Source organism: Rhipicephalus sanguineus, chromosome 4, assembly GCF_013339695.2.
Source record: "Rhipicephalus sanguineus isolate Rsan-2018 chromosome 4, BIME_Rsan_1.4, whole genome shotgun sequence".
Taxonomy (NCBI): domain Eukaryota; kingdom Metazoa; phylum Arthropoda; class Arachnida; order Ixodida; family Ixodidae; genus Rhipicephalus; species Rhipicephalus sanguineus.
In genome coordinates, this window is record NC_051179.1 from 59,528,961 (window position 1) to 59,553,527 (window position 24,567).

The window sequence follows — 24,567 nt, forward strand, 5'->3', positions numbered from 1 at the left end:
CACCATGTTGTCTAGCTTTGAGGTATGTAATGCGTTTGCGCTGTCAGTCGATAAACTTATCTTATCTGCTCACTTTGAATTCCCAGGTTCGACCGTAGGGGCATGCGTGCGGGTGTGCAACTAACCCCTTTTTGCGTGGGATGTGTAACCGCCTAACATGTACTAGAATTAGCCTGGGTTGTACTAGAACATGTACTAGAACTAGCCGGTGAGGACTGAAGCATGCTTCAGTCCTCACCGTACTGCTGATGCTGGCAGACAACGGGGATCACGAGTAAAAATGTATCATATCACAGTGTTCCACACACACGTGGTCTAAACTCTGCTGTTCACACTTCAGAATGTGTTCTGAAGTGTGAACAGCAGAGGTTAGACCACATGTGTGTGGAACACTGTGATGTGATATTCAATTTACTTTTGGCCCAAGTATATTTACGTTTGCAATGAGCTTTGACAAAATCATGTGTTGTGGAATATTTATGGTCAACCAGCTGCTCTGTGCATGGTAGGCCTTCTTTCTGCTTTGCAACCCAGCTTTAGTGCTCAGATTATGCTACTGTGCATTTCTTAGCACTTAGAGGTCTTTGATTAATCTGTTGCATGTTTCTGATTGTTGTGCTTCTTTTATGATAGCACATAATGAGGTGCCTTCCATCATTCACAGTCCATTAATATTCGTTGATGCTGATTGCATTGTCTGTCTGATAGGCAGCAGATGTGGTGATTATTTGACATCAGAATTAAAGGGGTGGTGCCATCAAATTTCGAGGCTATAACAAGCCTGTTGTGGGTTTCCTCTGTATGCAACGACACTACACACGAAGGGTGGGACACAGCAAACGCTTAGAATATATCTTAATTCACTTCCAAAATGTACCTAAATGCCCATTCTCCCTACCGAGACCCATCGCCAGCGCGCCAACACTGACGTAGCTCTGTAGGATAGGCAACGAAAGTTGTAGTGACGTCACACCAGATCTACTGTAGTGATGTGAGTGACCGCCGGACCTCCGCCACCTCCGCAACGTACGTACCGGCTGTAGTGAACTAGAATATATTCTAGTTCACTATAGTACCAGAAAAGCATTGGTTGCTATATCACTCGCCGAGTTTCGATCGCTTCCTGGCTAAGTGCGTCACAGCCTTGTGTGGTCACGTGACCAAGCCTCCTACACTTCTACGTCACTGCCCAACCTCGGCGCCCAGAAACCGAAACCGAAAGTTGTCCACATCAAAAGGCGATATTAAATTATTTAGCGAGAATACATGAATCTCGGTGCATGCATCTTGCTTCCTGGAGCTATAGGAAACGCCTACAGCAAAGAACGCGCAAGCCACAAATTTGGTGGCACCACACCTTTAAGCTACTTTTATAAACTTCATTTAACAAAGTGATGATTGCGCTTGAATTATTTTGTTATATAGGGAAGTTCGTAAAGTTGGATAAGGAATTTTTTGCTCATTTTAAATGTAAAATTGTAATGAAGCGACACCCAGAAGCTACTGTGGCATTTTATTTGCCACTAACACACACCTGCACATATGAAAAGCCTGCGAAGGCAGCAGAACTTGAAGCTTCCCATGTCCATGCGATACAGTTGAGGTAGACTGTCACATGAAGCTCTGAGAAGCTGCCGATATGCAAAGATGGGGAGAATGAATGCAATGTCTGTCTGAGTAGGCAGAGCAAAAAAGTTGGAAGGAGATGATCTGTTGCATATAACATTAAATAATGAAAGCAACCACGGTGTTTCTGTGGGAGCATTTACAGTGACAACTACACCACCAGCCTCATAAAAATAAAGCTAGAGTCGTTACTAGGGTGGCAAGATGTACAGCGTTACAGTGCACACCCGTCTGTGTAAAAATTAGAAAGAAATCACTGCATTTTTTACTCATTCATTTGTGGAAAAGCTTTGTTAAATCTGGTTTAGTGCCATGATAGCTTCGCTAATTCTGGTTGATAACGCTGAACCCTATGGGTACCTGCCAGGGTGTGGAAATTCTTTCGTTAGACAAAGATATTCGTAAAATCGGGTTTTGTAAAGACTGAGTTTGAACTGTAATGAAAATTGCTGTGTTAAGACAGGGATATACTTAAAAATCGGGTTTTCTTAGATTCAGTTCAAAATGTACATTCAAACTAAGCACATCATTTAACAAGCTTCCTCAAACTGACATTGAAAATGAAAAGATTGCAAACAAGCCCCATGAGAGAGATCGTGTGCACATTGCAGAGACCCACACAAAGGTCTCTCAGACGATGGGACTTCAGAAATTTATTCCGGTCTGATGATTAAACACCAGTCAATCGCCTAACCAAGGCGATTTCTCTGCTATTAGAGCTAACATGGAATACAGCAGAGCTGGGCCAAATTAATCGAATTATAACGAGACATTCAGTGTGGCAAATCACTCGAGCAGAAATTTGGAAGAGGGATTGAGATTACGGAAAAAGAAAGACTGTTATTTACTCAGAGCACCCTAACAAGGGAATAACATCTGTGTGGTGCATATGGATTTCTGTTCAGCTGTGAACCAAAAGACACAAACGAGTTTTCTTTGCAAATTTGGGATTCTTTCACAAGCACAATGTTTCGTCAATATTTCTTTGGCTTGAAAATTTCTGCAGGAACGGTTTGCCAGATTGGTAGAGATGGGGTGGCTTGTCAAAGTATTGTGTCTGCTTTTCGATTTCAAGATGTCTGCGCAGTCTTTGAGACCGAACTGCAAGGCTCAATCGCCAACACCAGGTTTTCAGTGCTTCGTGAAGCCTTTGTGACATGTCGAGTTTCGTGTTTCACTTGTTACACAATTAGTGGATTTGCAAATAGTAATAAAATGAAATAAAACGTGAGCATTGTACCAATTTATAGCTAGGTCAGCACTACTAAAGTTATCGTGCAAAGCCAGCCAGTCATAATATCAACTGAAGTAACGTAGAGTACTGGGCGAGTTGGTATAGATTCATGTCGAAGCAAAGCGCGAGGAAAAACAGGACACAGTAAAGAACACACGGGACAGGCGCTAACACACAGGACAGTGCCTGTCCCGTGTGTTCTTTACTGTGTCCTGTTTTTCCTCGCACTTTGCTTCGACATGAGTCATAATATCACAATATTTCAAGTCACTTTACTAGCACATTTCAAGTCCATGAACATTGTAGTCACTGGTCTAAGAAATGAAAAGCCAAAGCCTTTTTTGGTCATTTTAAAACATCAATGAAGTTCATATCAGACTTTCACACGTTGTGTTGTGCTTGAGGTTTGATTGCTTTTCACTGCACAAGAGAGATGGATATGTACAGGGTCCTTCAAAAGTTCCCAGGCCACTATCTCATGTATTCCTATGGAAGCATGGCCTGGGAGCTTTTGACGGACCCTGTACCTTCTTTTCTTTGTGTTACACACTCACGAACACAAAAGCTTTGTGGTGCTGATTATGATACGTTTACCCACTAAAATACATTTTTTTACTAAATTGGTGTACTACTGGGTTTGAGGCAGAGTGTTACACATGATACTGCGTGCAACCTATCCAGTAGCATGTGCATTTGAAAATTTCGCATTGTTCATAATTACACTTAGTGGAACCGGCTTTATTCAGCAAACTTTATCCTAAAATGGACAGTTGGGCGAGTTGATGTGTATTCATAGTTAAAGAAACTGCGGAAAAAAAGCCCCACAGCACAGAGAGATAAGAATGAAAGGCACAGGATGATGCGCTACTAGCAACAAAGATATACACACACAGTATGGAAAAACTACAAAATTAAAGAATCACACAGTCTCAGAAGGAGTAAAAACATCTCTAAAGAAGCCAAACACGTGTTAAACTTCAGTTGCTAGTACCGCGTCATCCTGTCCTCTTCATTTCTATGTGTGTTATGGTTTTGTTTTCCCGCTTTCTTTAACTATGAACTTAAGTCATGACTGCTTTCAACCTCATCACATATTAAGTCCTAGGATCCAATGTGCCAAGCCATCGGCCACTATTTATAGGAAATTTTTAATTTTAAGCATGCGATTGCCTAATTTCAAGTTGACCTTGGAGCCATAATGCTGGGCTTTATTTTTAATGTGGTAATTATGCATAAGCTATGAAGTGAGCAGTTAAAGATGAAGAACTAAGTTGCAGATGGCACTAGCTGGCATGGATATATTGTAAACATAGATGTACTAATTATGCATAATAGAAGTATTGGTACATTGTAGTCATGTGATAACACTGACAAGTTCCAAAGCGTTATTCCATCAACTTACGTTAGTTTTCAGATGTCTGTGAGCAAATATGTGCAGCAATATATGAAGGCAGTGTTGTCATATTGTGGGCATTGCTGAATGCTTTTATAAATCATGGTAAGTGGATCTACAATCAATTTTAGACTTTTTTGGAAACTCAACTCTATGATCATGTGCAACATGTTATGTCATAGTGTTAATTAATGCAATAAAAAATCTAGAACATGCCAATCTGCATGGTTGCATATTTCTCAAAAGTAAGCTAGCCTTATTGTACTAATTTAGTTGCCTTCATGTGCAGGCTGACACCAAGTTCCTTGTGCATCCCATTTCTTCGGATTGTGCTTAGATACTGGCACTGTGAACTTTGAAGCGCACATGTCAGTAGGCATTATGAGGAGGTTTTACACACTACTTTCATGTTGCTTTACTGCTGTGAATTATATGTAGTGTTTGGGCCGTACTGTATATGTTGTTCCATGTGTTCAGTATTGGATGCAGGTTCTGTGCACAAACATAGAAATATACATATGCTTACACTGACATGAGAACTGCTACTGTTTTGACTCCAATAAAATAGTGCGAACACTGTTTCTTGTATCAGTTGAGGTATGACTATTTGTCGTGCACGCAAATGGAAGTAATGAACTTCTGCATGCAATACAAACTGGTGAAACACCGCTCGCTCAATGTAATGGCCTGTGTTTTATTACCAGACAAGTAGAACAAATGATTTACACATTAGAGCACATTGTGGAAGAGAAATAGGTGACAGGCAGTTAGGCAACAAGTCATCACTGTGTTCTAACGTAGATTGGGTGTTGTTTCATCAGTCGTAGCATAATTTAAGGTGCCTGTTGTAGAAGTGAGCTTCAACATCATGTGCAGGTGGACGAGGGAGTGCACATATGACCGAGTTTTTCCATTTTTTTACCTATTTGCTATAGTCCTCGTGTTTCTGTGTTATGTATGTAAAATTATGAATTGCGAACAAGCCAACCTGTCTACTGCTGTGAATATAGTGTACTAGCAGTTCAAATGAACTGTTATTTTCTGAAGAACAGCTGTTTCATTGAGGAGGACTGTAGTACATATTTTTTTTTTTAATTCGTACTGTGTCATCTGTGCAAGGGGAGGCCACGTACACATGACGTTCACAAGGGAGAAGTACAAGTGCATTAACTTTTTTATTTTGCGGGAGACATGTCACTGATAAATTTGTGGATGTTGTGCTTGACCAACATTACTAGATTAGCTTGACATCGGGGAACGTGTTTGGCAATCGGTTTAACGCGGTGGCGCGATGCTTAAAGGGACACTGAAGGCAAATATTAAGTCGACGTTGATTGTTGCAATAGCGGTCCAGAAACCTCGCAGTGCTACTTTTATGCCGAGGAAGTGCTTATTTTGAAATAAAATCACGTTTTAGTGGTCCGCATCGCGTTAGCGCACTTCAAATCACCCGCCTGAAAGCGGTATTTCGCACGTCACTGTTGCCGTGCCCAAATTTGCCCGCGTTTACTGCGCGGCGGCGTGCACCATTCGGGCATCCGCAAAATCACATGCATGCGGTATTTTGTCGAACTTCATCATCATCATCATCAGAGCGACTTCCACGAGCCTGCAAAACACACGCGGCAGAACGCGATACCGAAACTGCCACTGAGACGCGACCACGCGCGCCGTTCCCCATGGCAACGCCAAAGAGGTTCTTTTTTCCAGGAATCAAACAAACGAACAAGCAGCATTTTATTACGTCTCTTGATGCACGGAAGGCTCTTTTTTTATTTCAGCTATATAGTTTGATTACTAGTGATTTAGTCGTACTCGCTCACGTCATCGGGATCACTTCCAAAATGTCCCACTCGTGGCGCTCATCGTGTGTTACATTTTTGTTGTGTTACAAATAGTTTGTATAGAATGGGAAGGAATAAGTAGCAAGAACAGCGTTGAAATTACAAGGGGCGGAGACAGGGATGTCCTTTGTCCCCGCTGTTATTCATGCTGTACATGGTGAGGATGGAAAAAGCGCTAGAAGGTAGCAGCATTGGATTTAATTTTTCACACAAACAGGTCGGCACGATGGTTGAGCAGAAGCTTCCAGGTCTATTTTATGCTGATGATATTGTCTTATTTGCGGACAGTCAAGATTAATGTGAGGCTCTAGGACTAGGATTTAGTGCAACAAAATGTAGATTGATGGTATTCAATGATCACGAAGACCATGCGGTCATAATACAGGGCCAAAAAATACCGAGGGTAAGCGAGTGCAAGTACCTCGCGGAGTATGGGTAAATGAGGGGGACAGATATATGGAGGTACAAGAGAAAGCATCGGTAGCAAAGGGAAAGAGGAATGCTGCAATTATGAAGCACAGAGCTTTATGGGGATACAATAGGTACGAGCGAGGTGCTTCGAGGGCTGTGGAAGGGTGTGATGGTCCCGGGGCTTACATTTGGGAACTCAGTGGTGTGCATGAAGTCAGAGGTACAATCAGGAATGGATGTAAATCAAAGGACGGTGGGCCGCCTCGCGTTGGGCGCTCACAGGAAGACGACAAATGAGGCTGTAAAGGGTGATGTGGGATGGACAGGCTTTGAAGTGAGGGAAGCTCAGGGCAAAATGAGATTCGAAGAGAGGCTGAGGAAAATGAAGAAGAGTAGATGGGCAGAGAAGGTTTTCAGGTATTTACATGTATAGAAAAAGCGTTGACACGCAGTGGAGAAAAAGAACTAGGAGACTCACCAGTATACGGCTAGCAGTGCGGGCGATATGGCAACAAGGAGCATTAAGCGGAAGGTCAGAGAGGCGGAGAGGACTTATTGGATGGCAGCGATGGAAAAGAAGCCGGCTCTGAGTAACTACCGAAAGGGAAAAAAACGAAATAAGGAGGGAAAGGTTTTATGATAATTCAAGGGGAAGCGCTTTACTGTTTGAAGCAAGGTCGGGCTGCCTTAGAACGCGTAGTTATAAAGGGAGATTCAGTAACGAAGAAGAACAATGTACATGCTGCGGGGGAACTAAGAAAACGATGGAACATGTACTGATTGAATGTGGCGATATTCACCCAGGTATACGTGTGGGCACGAGTCTACATGAAGCCTTGGGTTTTAGGGACAACAATGGAAAGCTGAACACGTCCGGGATAGAAATAAGTAAGAGACGGTTAGAGTATTGGTGGCAGAAAAGTAGAGATAAAGTACAAAAATAAATAATGGGGAAAATAAGGTCATTCTCCCTTAAGAGGCAGAGAGATAGACCGTGAATTTATATTTTTTTGGTATAACAACATAGATTTAATCAGTGTAGATAAGGTATTAAGCCAACTTGAAACAAGGAAGTTTTTTTTTCTTTTTTTTTTCTTCGAGCCTGGTGGAAGACATGTCACCGCCCCGTTATAAAGGGGACGCTCATAGCATCCATCCATCCATCCATCCATCCATCCATCCATCCATCCATCCATCACACGATGAGCACATACATCCGAAATCCGATACATGATACATCCGAAAGGTAACAGCCGATTCGTTTAAAAAGAGCGTCCAGGGGATTTCTCCGGTGAGCAAAAGTGTGTCGGAGAGAGCAACCGAGGAAGAGCTAGTTCTGGAGAATTCCAACTGGAAAAAGGACGAAGGAAAAATTCCAAAGCGCACTGCCGTGGGTTTAGATGTGATTCCCGTTAGCCTCATTAACGAACTAGGACATAGCACTAAAGAAGCACTGCTGAAAGCTGTAGAAAAAATCCACAGCATATCCGCGGGGTGAATGATGATGAGTTGGGCGAAGCTCCGGAGGGAATAATCGGTAAACCGTGAATACTCCGAGTAATTCGCCCAGTATATGATCAAGTTGCACGCATCTGCAATGCAGCGAGCGCCTCCGCGCCCTGTAGGGATCTTTCTGAGGACTAGAGGTGGCTATGACAGCGCCATCTAGTGAAGTGAACACTACAAGAACTAGAGGTGACTACCTACTACTACTACTACTACTACTACTACTACTACTACTACTACTACTACTACTACTACTACTACAGAGGAGGGACAGACCCACAACCTAAGGAGCGCACATTGCGACATCAACGTCAACTTGGTTTTTAAACAACACCCGCCTACGTCACGGGTGTTAGCTGCCATTCTTCTTGCCTGATGCCGCAGTCATCCACGCGGTGCTCACGCGCAAGTATGGAAAAAGAAACGTCTGGGAGGGAGCATCACGTGACATTGTTGAAGTCTAATAATAAAAAAATGTAAGGGTGAAATATTCCTTAGTTACGTGACAGGCAAGCGCCAGTATTGGTCGGCTCGCCTTCGCTGCATTTTCGATACATGGGCGCCGCCATCTTGGGCGATTGTTTTGCCGGTTTTCTAAATCGTAATATGAAATGATCGTGGTCATGAAAAGTTGATTGACCGGCCCAAGCGTTTTCGTTCGTGCGAGTTCACCATAGCACTGTTTGTTTATTTGATACGGATACAAAACTGCAACGCTGGCCCCACCACGGTGGTCTAGTGGTTATGGTGCTCGACTGCTTGACCCGAAGGTCGCGGGATCGAATCCCGACCGCGGCGGCTGCATTTTCGATGGAGGCGAAGATGTTTGAGGCCCATGTACTTAGATTTAGGTGCACGTTAAAGGACCCCAGGTGGTCGAAATTTCCGGAGCCCTCCACTACGGCGTCTCTCATAATCATAGCATGGTTTTAGGAAGTTAAACCCGAGATAATAGTATACATTGCTTGCGGTCTGTCTGTTTTCGTAACGTGGCCTTCTCGATTAGTTCCGGTAGCGTGCAGCCGGAGTCAATCGCGGAGGCCACGTTTACAACGGCGAAATCCAAGCGCGAGACGCTCGGACTTGCGCATTTCGCTGACCGAACTTCTTGCATAGCTTCCACAGCGTTGCACCTGATGTAAGAAACGGAGTATAGTCCTCCCCAAGAGGCACCGCCCGCAGAGCCCCAAAGAGCGGGTGGGGCGCTGTCGGTGGTTAGCTTGCATAGGCTAGCGGAATCACATGGCGCTCCCTCCTAGTGTTTCTTTTCTTTTTCCCTTCATAGGTGCACACGACGCCGCACCGATACACGCGCCGGCACAACGCGCCGTCACTGTTTTGTGTGGTCGCGCTGCCAACTGTGTTTACAAAGCAAACCACCCTGTTCTCGGCTTCTCGCCTCTCTCTGAAGCCGAAGCTGGGACTGGGCGCAAAAAGTCGCGTGGTCCCTTGTGCATTCGCTTGAAAAGCGAATGTTCTTGTTTTTTTATTGCGATAGCAATTATATGGATACTCACTGTGCATATCTGCCGTCGCCGTCACATTCCGTACAAAGACCAAATCGATAACATTGCCCTGCGCATCGTATTTTCTATGTGCGAGTGAAAGCGTGCGAGGACTGCCGCCGGTCACGGCTCAAGCAGAGATGAAACGCGCCGGCCCTCTCCGTCACGCGAAGGCGCAAGGAGGGGGGTGAGGGGGGGGGGGGCTGCTGCGTTGCTCCGGTTGGCAAACTTCGATCAAACGGGACTGCATGGTCGCACGCTATCTCGACGGGGATCAGCGGACGGCCCATACCTTAGTACGTGCTCTGCTGACACCGCTTACTTTGCGTTGAAGATATAGACAGCACGAAGGTCGCTTCGCTCGCTAGAGCGACTAGACCCCCCTTACGCCAGTGTTTTGTGAAGCTACTCCAGTTCGGATCTTAAAGGGGCCCTGCAACACTTTTTCAGCACGGTCAGAAAACGCTGCCGATCGGTAGTCGAGGCTCCCGAGAACACGCGAGCCAGACATTATAACGCAGAACGCGGCCTGAGATTTACAATAAATTCGCAGTCATTTGAAAAGCGCTTCCTCTTCTCTCGACAAAAATGATGCTTACGGCGTCACAGGCAGGTTACATGCCATTGGCTTATTTGAACATGGCGCGCTCGGTAGTTACTGCGGCCGCCGCGAGAGGCCACCGCTCGCCGCGCGCGCGCGCGATCGATCGCACTGAAAGTACGCCACGTGTTCGAAGAAAAAAAAAATGTGTGCTCAAGGTCAGGAGGCACGCGTGATGTACCTTCTTCCCCCGTGCCATCCCCCCCCCCCCCCCCTGCATCGCTTCCAGCGCTTTCGTCGGGGCGAGAGAAGAGAGAAAGCAATTACAGCGTGCGACAAATCTTTGTAACTCCGCTCGTACTGGACGGATTCTAAAAAAAATTGTGGCGTTCGATTCGTGAGGCAATAAGTTCCTTTAGTGAGGCCATTCCATGGCTACTTGAAAAAGTGCTGCAGGGCCCTTTTAAAGGAGTTAGCTGCTAGCCTTACTTGGTTTAACACTCCAGTTTGTTGCTATCGCATTCATTCATTCACCGTTGCGGCGAAGTTTGCAGCACCTCATGTGGTTTTGCTCTGCCTCCTGGATCGGCCCGCCTTTACCAAGCGACGACGTTGTGCGATGTCGTCTTAATGTGGCCTCGTGATGGCGTCACAAATTTTAAAGCGGAGCTTTGTTTGCCTCGTCAGACGCCGTTTGCTTGCTCTGCTGTGGCTTGGGACGCGCGCGCCACTGGGTTTCGCTGCAGCGGCAGCACCGATTGTGAGGGAGAAAAAAGAATGGCTAATTCCTTCACTCCCCATTCACCTCACTCCAATAAAACCGTATTTGGTTTGAGGCTCTTTGGGGCTTGCTAGTGCTACACGTAGGCTTTAGAAATGTCTCATGACTGACCCCTTCATCGTCCTTTTCATACCTCTGTGATATCGACGCACTTGACCATAACTTCAACGCCGGCGAGATTTCGCGTCCGGGCCTGTATTACCGACACGCCTAAAAAGACAGATTGGAATGTGCCACATACTCATAGCGCCCGTCCAGAGTATTTACATTTACTCTTTTCATAATTACGCCCTCCACTTTTTTACTTTATATACTCTCCAGAACGAAAGCCCATTGACACTTCCTAATGAAATACACTAATGCCTATAGACTCTGCGTGATTTCACGAATGAAGAATAAATCATGCGTGTTATCATTATCATCATCATCATCGTAGTTCACATGCCCACTGCAGAACGAAGGCCTGTCCCAATGATCTCCAATTTACCCTATCTTGTGCGAGCTGATTCAACACTATATATATATATACGAAAAGAAAACCGTACACAGTCGCCTGCCTTTCCTTTTTCCTTTAGCGCCGTTTTCAATTCTCTGAAAGTGAATTAGTGGCCGGAACTCCTTGTTTTCTTTGAGCGGAAACACAACTCACCGGCGCCGCGACATCATGGCCACGCTCCGGTCAAACAAGTGACGTCGGCGTGGCTGCCTGTCCGACACACGTACACCAGGTACCTTATAGTGTGACTCGGCAATTTGTCGTTACGTCCTTGGTGGTGGGTAGAGCCCGCCGTGCATTTTAGCTGTCGCCAACAAAAGGGTCTATATCGAGGTCAGCTAGGAGTGTTTGAGCATTGTCGGGCGCGAGCGTGCATGCGAAAGGGCGCAGGTGGCCAAACAGTGTAGAGACGAGCCTCGTGTAAGTGCGGTGGCGAGGTTCGAATGAGGATTCACCCATCTCGTGACCGAGGGCTTAAATACACCCGACACAGCGGCGGCGCGTCGAATTTAATCCGGCCCACGCATTCTGTCTGTAGTGCGCCAAGGGGTACCTTTGTGCGCCAGCATGATTCGCGTTTGCCACTTGCTGCCCGCCGTGCTTGCCGTTTTAACATCGGCGAAAGAGCAGCAGCGGAGCCCGTACGACTCCCAGCGCCCACTTTCTGCTTCGGATGCTGCCCGCAGATTCGATCTCACCAGCGAAGGTATATTCAACGCGCTTTGTTTACCGATGCAGCTTGTTAATATGGCCGCTATACGCAGGCCGGAAAGTTTTCAGTACGGCGCTGTTCACTGTTTAATCGATCGACCATTATTGGGGATTCTTTCACGCTCGCGAAACCGCGACAGCGTGTTACGGTGGTGAGAGGCACTCAGTCAGTCGTGCAGCTACCGTTGAAACTCTATTTAACGAAGTGTTGATCACGCTCGAATTATTTCCCTAAATCGGGAAGTCCGTAAAATTGAGAACGGGAGTTTTCGGTCCATCGACATCTAGAAATGTAACGTATAGTCACACCCAAAAGCTACTGCAGCATTGTATTTGCCACTAGCCCACGCCTGCACGTGTGAAGTGTTCGTGAGGGCGGCCCTAACATAGAGCCTCCCATGCCCGGGCGATGCAGGCCAGGTAGACGGTCACGAGAAGCTATGACAGGCTGCCGATATGCAAAGACGGAGAGCATAGAGTTTCCTGCAATACTTACTAGAGGGAACTCTGGCGCTAGTGTCTATGGGAGCTACAACGCATGGCGCTTCAGCCAGCATGGGAATGATGGGTAGTACACGGATTTGTCTAAACTTCGTTCTTTCGGCTCCGTTTGGCTCCGCGTCGCCTGCATCCGCTTTGTCGCAAAACGAAGTTCAGCAAAAGTCAGCAGTTCCACTTCACCACTTTAACTTTTTTAGGCTCACTAATTCAAATCTGGCCACGGAGTTCACAACGATCCATTCTTTTATCCGAAAGAAAACCAAAACACAGCAATAAACAAAGCCAGAAGTGCGTTCGAAGCCCGAAAGTACGAAGACTAGGCAAATCCGTGTACTACCCATCATTCCCATGGTGGCTGAACGATCGCAGCGCCAGAGTTCCCTCTAGTTAATTTTAGGAAACTCTGTGACGTTGAGGACGAATGCACTGATTGTGTGCGCAGTCCCAGCAAGACAGTTGCGAGGATACGATTAGTTTCATCTGTCGCACAAACCATGATATAACTAAAGCAACCACCGTAGTGTCCCTGAGGGAGCATTCAAAGGGACAAGAAACCACTGCCGCCCTAAGGCCATCGGATACGTAAGAGCGCTACCCGCGGTTGATTACATTGTTCCGTTGCATGGGCACGACGTGCAGCCTCGTCAGAGTAAAACTGTGGTCGTGACAAGAGTGGCTAGATGTTTTAACGCGATAGCGTTGAAGCGCACGCTCGAAGAAAACATGTCAGAAATAGAAAGGAATTTCGGGTTTCCTTATTCATTTATTTAAGTAGGGTTTCGTACCAATTTAGTTACGTTAGTTCATGTTGATTGCAACATTAAATCCTATGAGTATTTGTCGGGGAATAGGCATTTCTCCGTTAAATCGAAAACTTCGTAAAATCGGGTCTTCATTAGTTCGTGTTTCAACCAGCCAGGATTTTTTTTCCCGGGAGGGAGGTGGGGGGACCACTTGCTGAAGGCCTCGACTATTTAAGAAAGACAGGTATTTTCATAACTTATTTCCGGTAAAATACCCCCTATACCAAAATTGCGAGAAGGTGCAGCCCCGCCCCCCCCCCCCCCCCCCCCCCCCCTGTTACGAGGCTGGTTCCAGCTGTACTGTGCAACAGGAATCGTGCTATGTGTGGCGTGAAAATAGCAGACCTCTGCGTTCAGTAAGGTGGCGGCGAATAGTGAAGTACGGGCACTCCTACTACATTTAGTGGTCATAGAACACTCTGAACACCCAATATCCCGACGTCAAGGCGTTGGCGTGAGTTGTAGGTGTACCAAGCGAAGCTTGGCAGCTGGCACTAACTCCAACATTTACAGCACAGTGAAGAAGCCTCTTCCTCAAAAGGCTGGTGCAGTCGAGTGCGAATGATTATTCAGACTTGGGCGATTCCGGCATTGTATTCTTAAACGCTGCCACTTAAAACAAAAAGCACTAAGTGAAACAATCCGAGGTTATTTCTGAAGCGCTCATCATAAAAAAAATATTCTTGTTCATCGACGAGACACGAGAGCTCGGCTAAAACAGAGCATCCTCCTACTCCCCAACTTCCTCTCCGCTACGTAGAAATGCCTAAAGAAATGAACTTAAAGGAGCCCTGCAACGTTTTTTCAGCATGGTCAGGAAACGTAGCCGATCGGTAGTCGAGGCCCTTGAAAATACGTGAGCCAAACATTATAGCGTAGCACGCACCCTGGAATTGACAATTAATTCTCGAAGTACGCTAGAAATCGCTCCCTCTTCTCTCGGCAAATGATGCCATAAACCTAAATGACCGCGCCATAAACCCAAAGTCCACGGCCATTGGCTGATTTGAGCATCGTGGGCTGCATAATTACCGCGGCCGCCCGCGACGTGCTCGCGCGCTCGCTCGCGATCACGCTGAAAGTAAACCGCGCATTCGACGAAAAAAATGTTGCAGTAACGTAGCGTTGGCGAAGGTTCAGCTAATTATTCTTAGCTTTCCTGATTGTCTAGGATTAGCTTGATTATCATGCTTACTGCTGCTCCAATGACACACACACGGTATACGTATTAAGTTGCACATGTATATTTATTTTGCCAGGCAGGTACTTCGGGATCCGATGAGTTAAGCTTCTCCGCTCTTCTGCGCCGTTGAACAGCATTTGCGCTCTCCTTCTCCGTGGCTATTTCCGGTAAACACCCACTGGCAAACGCCAGTCAGAGGCGCTATCAAGCGGCTCCAGCGCAGTGTCAGACGGCGACTGCACAGCGAAGGCGAATAGCTGCGCCCGCCGGGGCTAATACGTCTGCCAAGGCTACGACGTCACCCTGGAAAGGGAAGACCAGCGGGGGCGAGTCGCGCGCGGCGGCGGCGGAGTGCGCGGGAGCTGCCGGCTCCGGTGCGTGACATTACTGATTTTCGCGCATGCGCAGCACGGCTCTTGAGAATCCACGCGAAACTGGCTCGCCTAGGCCAGTGTAGCTAACGCTACAAAAAAGATAAGTGCTCAAAGTCATGACGCTCGCTTAAGAACGGACGTTCTTCAGCGCTTCCTGCCCTATAGTCTTCTTGCCCTGTTACTAACAGCTATTCGCCGTGACATGCTGTTTAACCATTTAAGAAATGCATGCGGGAGACAACAGTGTACCCCATTCTGCACCACTGAATTCCTCATGTTATGCAGGCTTGTTCTGCCTACGGACGTTAGTGTGTGCTCTGAGCGAAGAAGACGCTCAAACTGGTATGATGCTGATGTGCCAACGCCGATCTGACAATGGTACGCTGAAGCGTTCATTTGGTACGCACTCGCGGCATTGAACTGTCGCATACTCAAGCGGAGTGTATGTGCGGTACGCCGAAAGTTTATTTTTGTGCCAATTTTATGCTGACGTTACTTTCTTTGTACTTCGAGGGATCGCCACACAAAAGATGGCTTGCACTGATGTCACTAAAACTGCCATGTTGGAGTATGAACATGGTGGAAGGAGAAGTCTGCGATGTCACGTTAACCTTATCAGTACATCTCATGCAGGTTCTTCCATCATTCACGTGCAGAGGCCAATAACGTTCTGGCGGCGCAGTTATCACATTGAATCAGATTAACCGTCGCGACGTAAGGGAGCCTTGACGTCATTAAAGCTACCACGTTGGAGCACCAGTACGTTAAGAACTGTGTCCGTGACATCATGTGCAAGCTATCAATAGACACTAACTATATACAAAGGAATAAATCCATGGAACGGAAGGCTTCATATTACGTGACCCTGCACTCGAAGTAACTGATAACAAAGCAAGATTGTAAAATACCATAACGTGATTATTTACAGACGTGATCCCAAACGGAGTACATGACAGGGTTACTGCGGATACTGTAGGTCCGATTTCCTTAACGAAAAAAGTTATCGCGAGAGCTTGGTGCATTTAAAGAATACTATAAATATTTGGGGAAATATCTAAAGATAGAATTAAAGTAATAACGTTTGTAGGAGTTTAGTGTAATTACGTTATGCAGAAACGCTCAGATTTGAGGGGACTGTTTTTGATAGCGGGGGCACATATATAGAAACATGATATCTTTCCGTTCTAGACATTAAAGCATAGAGTTAATATACTGACTCTAGAGGAAAAGCTCGCCATAGGGCCCATGCACAGAAACCTATAACCGCATGAGTGCCGCCATGATGGAACAAAATGAACGTTGCCAGACCCTGAGACGCTCGCTATATTTGACAGTAGTATTCAGTTTTAATCTACCAACCTAAGCCAGCGACGCGCTGTTCAGGGAACATCAGCTGTGTTTTGATGCTTGAAGCCGTGTGTTAGCGTAGCGTTGTCTGTGCAGATGGCCCGATTGATAACAGTTAACGTTTCCACCTCTTTGAGCATAGTTTTTACTAGGCACGCACTACCAATAATGCATAACGAATAAAGTTTCCCCGTTCGCTGGCACAAGGGTCACTCGACAGGTTCGCAGCTCGAAGCAAAGTGCGTAGGCCGTGGTCGCGCGGTGCTTCGGCTTGCAATGACGAGACACCTGTACCCTCGTTCTTGTTCAGCTCATTGCTGCCGTACTTCAGCGCAGAGAGCCATAAAGCAGAAAAATATCGATTGCAGCATGCAGCGGCTAATGTGAATGAGACGTCACCCGAAAGCTTCAATCAAAACTAAAGATACACGGCACACGAAATTTTATCGCCGTTAAAAAGACTAAAAAAAAGCTTCGGATGCGCCTAGTTGATACATAACTTTCAGTGCTTGTCTCACCTCTTCTTCGCCGTCCGTCCTGGTTAGCACTGAAGTTTTCAGCTTGAAAGAAAAAAAGGGCTCTCACATGAAGTCGAGTGGCACGTGGCAACAGAAAACACACACAACGGGACACTATAACAACTACGAGGTACACGATGTAAACGAAGTTTTTAACACGACACGCACACCGGCGCAATCATCCGCAAGCGCACTCTTGAGTGTTGATATGATGGCGCCATCTAGTAAGCCAGCCGGCAAACGCTCCTTTCCGCGCACAGTAAATCGCATAAATAGCCGTCGTATTCTTCCGTAAAAGTATTAAAAATAAACACAGAACAATATCACGCGTTTTTAATTGTGCAAATGCTTCTTTAGGATTGATATGTGATGGAAATAATGACAACCGTCCAAGATGTCAGCCTTCTTGTGGTTAGCGGTCTCGCGGCCCAGCTTTTCCTCTAGAGTCAGTATATTAACTCTATGCATTAAAGGGGCCCTGCAACACTTTTTCGGCATGCTCAGAAAACGCTGCCGATCGGTAGTCGAGGCTCCCAAGAACACGCAAGCCAAACGTTATCGCGCAGCACGCGCCTGGGATTTACAATAAAGTCTTAGCTAAAAACCACTTCCTGTTCTCTCGACATATGATGCTATGTACTCAAAATCACTGCGTCATTGACTTATGTTCCATGCCATTGGCTGATTTGAACGTGACGCGCTCGGTAGTTACTGCGGCCGCCGCGGGAGGCCGCCACTTGCCCGCGCGCGCCATCGCACCGAAAGTACGCCGCGCGTTTGAAGAAAAAAAAAAGAAAATGTGCTCAAGGTACCTTCTTCCCCCGTGCCATCTCTCCCTGCTTAGCTTCCAGCGCTTTCGTCGGGGCGAGAGAAGAGAGAAAGCAATTACAGCGCGCGACAAATCTTTGTAACTCCACTCGTACTGAGTCGCTCGGAGGATTTCATGCAAGACGGACGCGTCCCGCGATGCCCTGTTCGCCTGTTCAGGACGTACTCGTGCCACTCGCCGTCGACGGCCCGTGACGGTTGCCTCGTCCGCTATGCCGTGCGCCTCTCACCGACTGGGGCTTCGCCGCTCCGTCACCGATGTGCATCGTGCCTCTAGCCGATCGTGGCCCCGTCCCTGAACTCTTGTGACCGGCTCCCACCCCATCTTTCCTATCTCTTTCTTCTCCGTCGCTGTGCCCTTACTTCTATCCTTTTCCTTTCTACTTTTCTTTTTATCCCCATCCCCCTACCCCTCTAGGGCGCTTTGCCGTGTCGCCTATAGGCAGACAGAAATTAGCGTCCTTTTCCTTTTCCTCAACAACCACCACTACACTACTACTCGTACCAGACGGATTCTAAAAATTTTTGCGGCGGTCGATTCGTGAGACCGTGCCTATTTATAACTATGTTAGAGATTTTCTCACTGGAAGGAAAGCCATCCTTCTAGCGGGCGATATCGCAAGCGAAGAACAGGAGCTCGGCAGCAGAGGGACCCCGCAGGGCTCGGTAATCTCTCCGATGCTCTTCAATTTGATCATGATTGGCCTTGCCAAAAGGCTCCAAACAGTTAGCAACGTCAATCACACAATATATGCGGATGATATCACGATCTGGTCCTTTAAGGGTAGCGACGGACAGATCGAGACGGCCCTGCAGGATGCCATTGAGGTAGTCGAGGAGTACCTGGCAGGCACCGGTCTTCGATGTTCTCCCAAAATGTCAGAACTCTTGCTGTACCGGCCTACCCTCAGGGGCAGGCCTCCCAAGAGTTTCGTTAAAAGAAGAGAAAACGAAGAGATCCAATTACAGACCAAAGACGGGGGCACCATCCCTATTGTAAATCGCATCCGAGTCCTCGGAATGATTATCGAATCTAGCCGGGTGAATGGTGAAACTATGAAGAGACTCACTCACAAGATCACGAACGCCGTCAGACTTCTCAACAGGATCACAAATAGAAGAGGTGGACTGAAGGAGGACAGCCTGATCAGGCTGATCCACTCCTTTGTCATTTGTCACATCGCATATGTAGCGTCTATGCACAATTGGTATAAAGGCGAAAAGAATAAGATTAACACTATCATCCGCAGGGCATACAAAGTCGCCCTCGGCCTACCGGCATCCACCAGCACTGAGAGGTTACTCCAACTGGGGATCCATAACACATTGGACGAGATAGCGGAAGCGCAAAGAATTTCACATCTCGAAAGGCTCGCCATCACCAGCACGGGAAGGCATATATTACAAGAGTTGGGCATCATGTATCACCGACAGCACGGTGACAAGGCGGACATACCTAAGGGGATAAGAGAGAAGATACAAGTCACCCCGGTGCCGAGAAATATGAACCCGATTTACAACCCAGGTCGCAGAAAAGCCAGAGCTACACTTCTACTGAAAGCATACTGCACCGATAAGAACGCGCGTTTCACTGACGCCGCGCGCTATCCGGACGGACGAGGGTTCACTATCGTCGTGATCAACACAGAGAAAACGACAACACACGCAGCTAGTGTCAGGACCCGACACCCGGAGGTAGCTGAAGAAATGGCCATTGCTCTGGCCATAACTGACGCTGACACTCAAACTGTACTCAGTGACTCGCGCACAGCTGTACGGAATTTCGCTAAGGGTAGGATTTCGATCGAAGCCCTTCGTATACTCGCGAATGCCGGCCATGTTTCTCAGGCTACCTTGATCTGGTTTCCCGCCCATATGGGCGAAGTCTGCCCGCACTTCCCCAACCTTAACGAGGCAGTGCACTCCGCCGCACGCGAAGCAACAACCCGTGCGGGAGGAGCTGGCCTTGTCGAACAGTTCGCGGACCGGGATCGACTTACGGGATACAACGAACTGACCAAGACCTTCTACTTGGCCCGGCGATGCTACCCTCCGCCTCGTGGCAATCTATGCAGAGCTCAAGCGGTTACCTGGAGACAGCTGCAAACTAACACTTATCCTAATCCACTGCTATATCACCGAATATACCCCGAGATCTATAACACCAGCATCTGTAAGGTCTGCCAGACAGACACAGCTACGCTTAAGCATATGCTCTGGGAATGCGAGGCTAAAGCCAAACGTATTAATCCCGATGCTCTCTCGGCGAGGTAGGAAGCCGCTCTGCGCAGCTCCAAGCTCGCCGACCAACTCTGGGCAGTCCAGCAGGCCCGTGAAGCGGCGGAGAGGCAAGGCCTTGACGTCCCGACATGGGAGACCTGAGCCCAGGCCGTTAATCTGCCGGACAAACAATAAAGTTCTTCCATCCATCCATCGATTCGTGAGGCAATAAGCTCCTTTCGTGAAGCCATTCCATGGCTACTTGGAAAAGTGTTGCAGGGCCCCATTAGCACTAACTGGAATAGGCAGCCTCTCGTTTAGTTGAGATTTGCGCTTTTTACTGAGGCGAATTAATTCCACGAAACTGCACGTATCATGCGTACATTGTACTATACAAGCTCGAATAGTTCACAGCTGTTCATGCGCCGAGGGTAGAAAAAAGATGACTGAAGAACGAAACTATAACTGTGAGCCTGTGAATGACGCAGAAAACATACCTTTAATCTTTTTTTTCAGAACAGAGATGCTACGACCAACAGCAGTTCTCGGGAGTCGAAGTGGAAATGGTAAAGCATATATATTTCTTACGCATATGTTTTTTTACTCATCGAAATAAGCAATAAACTCGTAATGATACGTTCGGACTGTGATATTTTAATTTGCCATCTGTTTCCCCACCTTTGACTGGGATGTCATTTTGTAGCTCAGGACCATTGACGATCAGCTACGGAATGGTGAGGTGAGTCTACGCCGCAACCTTTCGTCTTTATTGAAATTGGTACTACTGTAAACTGGTTTGGCGCCGTGAAATTGTGTGTAAAATTGTAATATATTAGTTTATTCATTTTGTACATTTATATCGAAAACGTGAACTTTTTATGACGTGAGAAATCGCAGATATTGTTTACTGAAGTTTGTTGTGTATCAGTATTGTAGGCGTTAGCGTTATTGAAGGTTCTCGTGGCATTGACTTGTTTTCGTTGTGTGTTCAAAAGCTGCATGGTGTAACGGCTGTTGCCGGATTGATACTCTCTTTTGCATGCATACCTTAATTTCGTGCCGTTATAGGTATTGTTTATCACTACCTTATTGTGTTTATTGTGTATCGCATGCTGTGTATAAATTACGTTCTATCGCAGCTCTTCTAATTTTGTGTGAAACATTATACTATTAAAAATAAAATTTGCGCAGGAGTATTTGTTTATAGCACGCTTTTTTTCATACCTTCTTGGCGCCTCGTGGGCTGCAGTTTTTTTTTTTCTTTTTTTAAGGAACGTGCCCTTGGTGTTGTGTTCTATTATACTTCTGCGTTAAGCACGTGTGATTGGGATATATGCGAAGCGAGATTTCCTTGAAGCAATAATTGAATGCTGTACACCTAAATGTTGTCAGAACACCGGAATTGATTTTCACCCTATGCAGCACGCAGTCTCATGCAATGTTTATGATGCGAATCCTGGGTGCGCTATTGCGGCTTACGCATATGACCATCTCTACTGTCGTCGCTGATGAGCTGTGCTGCTGCTCGCAACTGGCTGACTGGAATTGGCCTAGTTGTGAGCAGACGCAAAACAACGAAACATTCGAACAAGCGAAAACGTATTAAGAAAAGGGCGCTAAATGTAACGTCGCGACCAATATAGCATCGCTAATACCGGTGGCATTTTGTTGGCACGTTCCACTCGTCACAAAAATGACGAGCAGAACAGGCGCGCTTGTGTCATGCTGCAAAAAGTTCTGGCGAACCGTGACGTGAAATGAAAGTGTGCTTAGACCAACAGACATCCCCGCTGCATGTACTAAGTTCAACGCGCTTTTGCGCCGCGCTTACACGGGCGCCGCCATATGTCGAACACTAACACTTGCATGCATATTTGTACATAGTATATGAAAGCTCCGCTGAACACTGATTTCCACAGGTGCATGGCATTCGCTGTAATCTTGTTCCTCACTTCTATTACAGATTTCGAGAGTGGCGTCTAGAGACCCGAGCACCTTGTCCCAAAACGACAAGGACATGTTTCGAAACAGGATATACAGGGCCATCGTAAGTTCGTCTTTTCGTTCTCTATAAAACAATGCGCTGCGTCTCTGTGGAACTGAAATGATAAGAAAGACACATAAACGCGCACACGCACGCATACATACCGGGGTCAAGAAACAGGTTACATATTACAGCAAAAAAAAAAAAAACCATGAATTTCAATGGTTTCAGCCACGAGTGAGGCCATAACGTTGGGCTCTTATTGAAGTGTGCATCACACACACACACACACACACACACACACACACACACACACACACACACACACACGTGCATATCAATGTCACGTCGTAGATAAATGAACCAAGCGCATCCTGTTCCTTACACATACACAACACACGCGTGCGCACACACGCACAATTGTGTGTACATACGTATGTTGTGTGTACATCGTCGGTTTGAATTATCATGTTCACGTATGAATTAAGGAGGTTAAATTGACAACCACCCGTTTGTATACCACGAAGACTCAAGGAAATCCATACGGATTTCTCGGAAAGAAAGCTTCTTAGTTGGGAAAAAATTCGTCCTGGTCCGGGGATCGAACCTGGGACCAACGCGTTTCCGGGGCGGTGACAAGGGGCGGTGACAAGATGGTCACAATTCACGTATGAATTGTTGCCATCTCTAGCCTTGTGCATGGTGCGTCTAAGGAGTGTGCAGCTCACTGATGTAACAAAACTATTTCAGACGAGGATCGCCCCAGACGAACATATGGCACAAGTGATAAGGCAGAAGCTGGAAAATTTTGTTGTAAGTACCAGCACTATAAATATTATGGCAGCTTCGCCAAGCCTGAAGGAAGAGCGCAGCTGAGTGGCCTTCTTTCTTTCTTTCTTTCTTTCTTTCTTTCTTTCTTTCTTTCTTTCTTTCTTTCTTTCTTTCTTTCTTTCTTTCTTTCTTTCTTTCTTTCTTTCTTTCTTTCTTTCTTTCTTTCTTTCTTTCTTTCTTTCTTTCTTTCTTTCTTTCTTTCTTTCTTTCTTTCTGTTTCTTGTATCTTTTTTTTTTCGTATCTGTTCATTTCTATTTCTTTTCTTTCTCTCTTTCTCTATTTATTTCTCTTTCTCGCTCTTTCTAACGTTATTTCTCTTTCTTCCCTTTCTCTCTCTCTCTGCTTCTTTCTCTCTCTTTCTTTCTCTTTCTGTCTTGCTGCCTGTTTTTTTCTATCTTCATTCGTGTTTCTTTATAGCTCATTCGCTCTCTTTCTATGTTTTTATCTGTCTCTCTATCTTTTTGTGTCTTTATTCCCTTCATTTCTCTCTATTTCTCTCTTCCTCTTTCTTTCTATCGCTTTCTTTTTCTTTCTCTTTTTCACGTGTTCGTTTTCGCTTTACACTTGCACCTGCTGTACACGGTAGTGGGACTTGCCCAATTCATGTAGCGCATACCCACTTGAGGAGTTTTCTGGTGACACCGCACAAACTACGGCGAGCTACGACAGCTTCGCTGGTAAAAAACAGAAAAACAAAACACGAAAACATAAACGCAGGTTCGGTCCCTGCCGGCGGCAAGTTATCTTTTCGTCCATTTTACTTCACATTTAGATCACAATACTATAAATAACATCCCTTATATACTTTCCTTGGCTTTCTTGCCTGTTAGTGTTATTAATGTTAATAACATGTCATACGCTAAACAGCTGGATGATACACATGTACAAGTATACATCACAGCACTGGCTTTTTTCCCATATATATGCTTCTCTATCTGCTGCTCGGCTTTGAGCATTGATAAATCTGTTAAACTTTTTTTTTGCTTGTCACGCGTATTCCACGAAGATATAATGCGAAGTTGCGTGTCTGTACGCAGTCTAGATGTTTGATTGCCGGAGCTGTTAAGCAGGGGCGTAGCCAGAAATTTTTTTCGGGGGGGGGGGGTTCAACCATACTTCATGTATGTTCGTGCGTGCGTTTGTATGTGTGCGTGTATATATACGCAAGCAAAATTGAAAAACTTCGGGGGGGGGGGGGTTGAACCCCCCAACCCCCCCCCCCTTGGCTACGCCCCTGCTGTTAAGAGAAGTAAATCGAAATATTCCTCTCTTTTCAGAGATGCATCGCCGCCAGCAACCGCCGCTCTTATTCTGGGGGTCGCGATCGGAGAGAATGAATAAATGCTTTTATTTTTCGGTGGGTGATAAACGAAGTCATTAAACGCTTCCGTGCTGGATCGTACTGGATTACCATGGACTGTTGCAAGAATGCTTATCGTAGTGTGATGTCTATACGACAAGTCCCCTCTAGCAAATAAATTTGTATTCCACTCTTCGTGTGAGCTGTGCTTCTCAAACAGAGGTGATTATTGATAGGTGCCTCATCAAACGTGAAATGGGACCGTCGGCGGCGTAAGCACGAGTGATTAAAAAAAAATCACCATAACGTGGTGATGTCACTTTATGACGCCATCGTGACGTCATATGTCGTCAATTTGTGACATCACATGATGACGTCATCACGCGGCACCGTCTCGTGGTCAAAGATGGGCTGATGCCGCAGGTACTTGAAAACCATGTTGGGGAGCGGAAAGCTTTCGGAAATGAGGGGGGGGGTTAGTACAATCGATAGAGAAGAAAACGAAGATGGCTTTCGCCTTGGAATCGTTTTAGGCAAATGCGTAAGGGACCATGTGAGCTTTAGGTCTACAGTAACTCTAGAACAGAAGGCTGCACGTTAACAACGTCGTTGTTACAATATAAATGTGT

General features: G+C 46.2%; 1 protein-coding gene across 1 annotated transcript; it reads left to right on the forward strand.

The window, feature by feature from the left end:
- The first annotated feature begins 11,815 nt into the window (after positions 1-11,815).
- LOC119388782 (uncharacterized) lies at positions 11,816-24,007 on the forward strand. Its single transcript, XM_037656195.2, has 6 exons — positions 11,816-12,043; positions 20,339-20,388; positions 20,526-20,561; positions 21,786-21,869; positions 22,557-22,619; positions 23,916-24,007. Exons 1-6 carry the CDS (start codon positions 11,905-11,907, stop codon positions 23,973-23,975), a joined length of 432 nt encoding a protein of 143 aa, XP_037512123.1. The 5' UTR covers positions 11,816-11,904; the 3' UTR covers positions 23,976-24,007.
- The last annotated feature ends 560 nt before the right edge of the window (positions 24,008-24,567 follow it).

Excerpts from the sequence above, each read along its gene's own strand:
- LOC119388782 (XM_037656195.2), top strand. The coding sequence starts at position 11,905 with ATGATTCGCGTTTGCCACTTGCTGCCCGCCGTGCTTGCCGTTTTAACA. Across the intron at positions 20,389-20,525 it reads CGGGAGTCGAAGTGGAAATG|CTCAGGACCATTGACGATCA; the intron begins GTAAAGCATATA and ends GTCATTTTGTAG. Across the intron at positions 20,562-21,785 it reads ATCAGCTACGGAATGGTGAG|ATTTCGAGAGTGGCGTCTAG; the intron begins GTGAGTCTACGC and ends CTTCTATTACAG.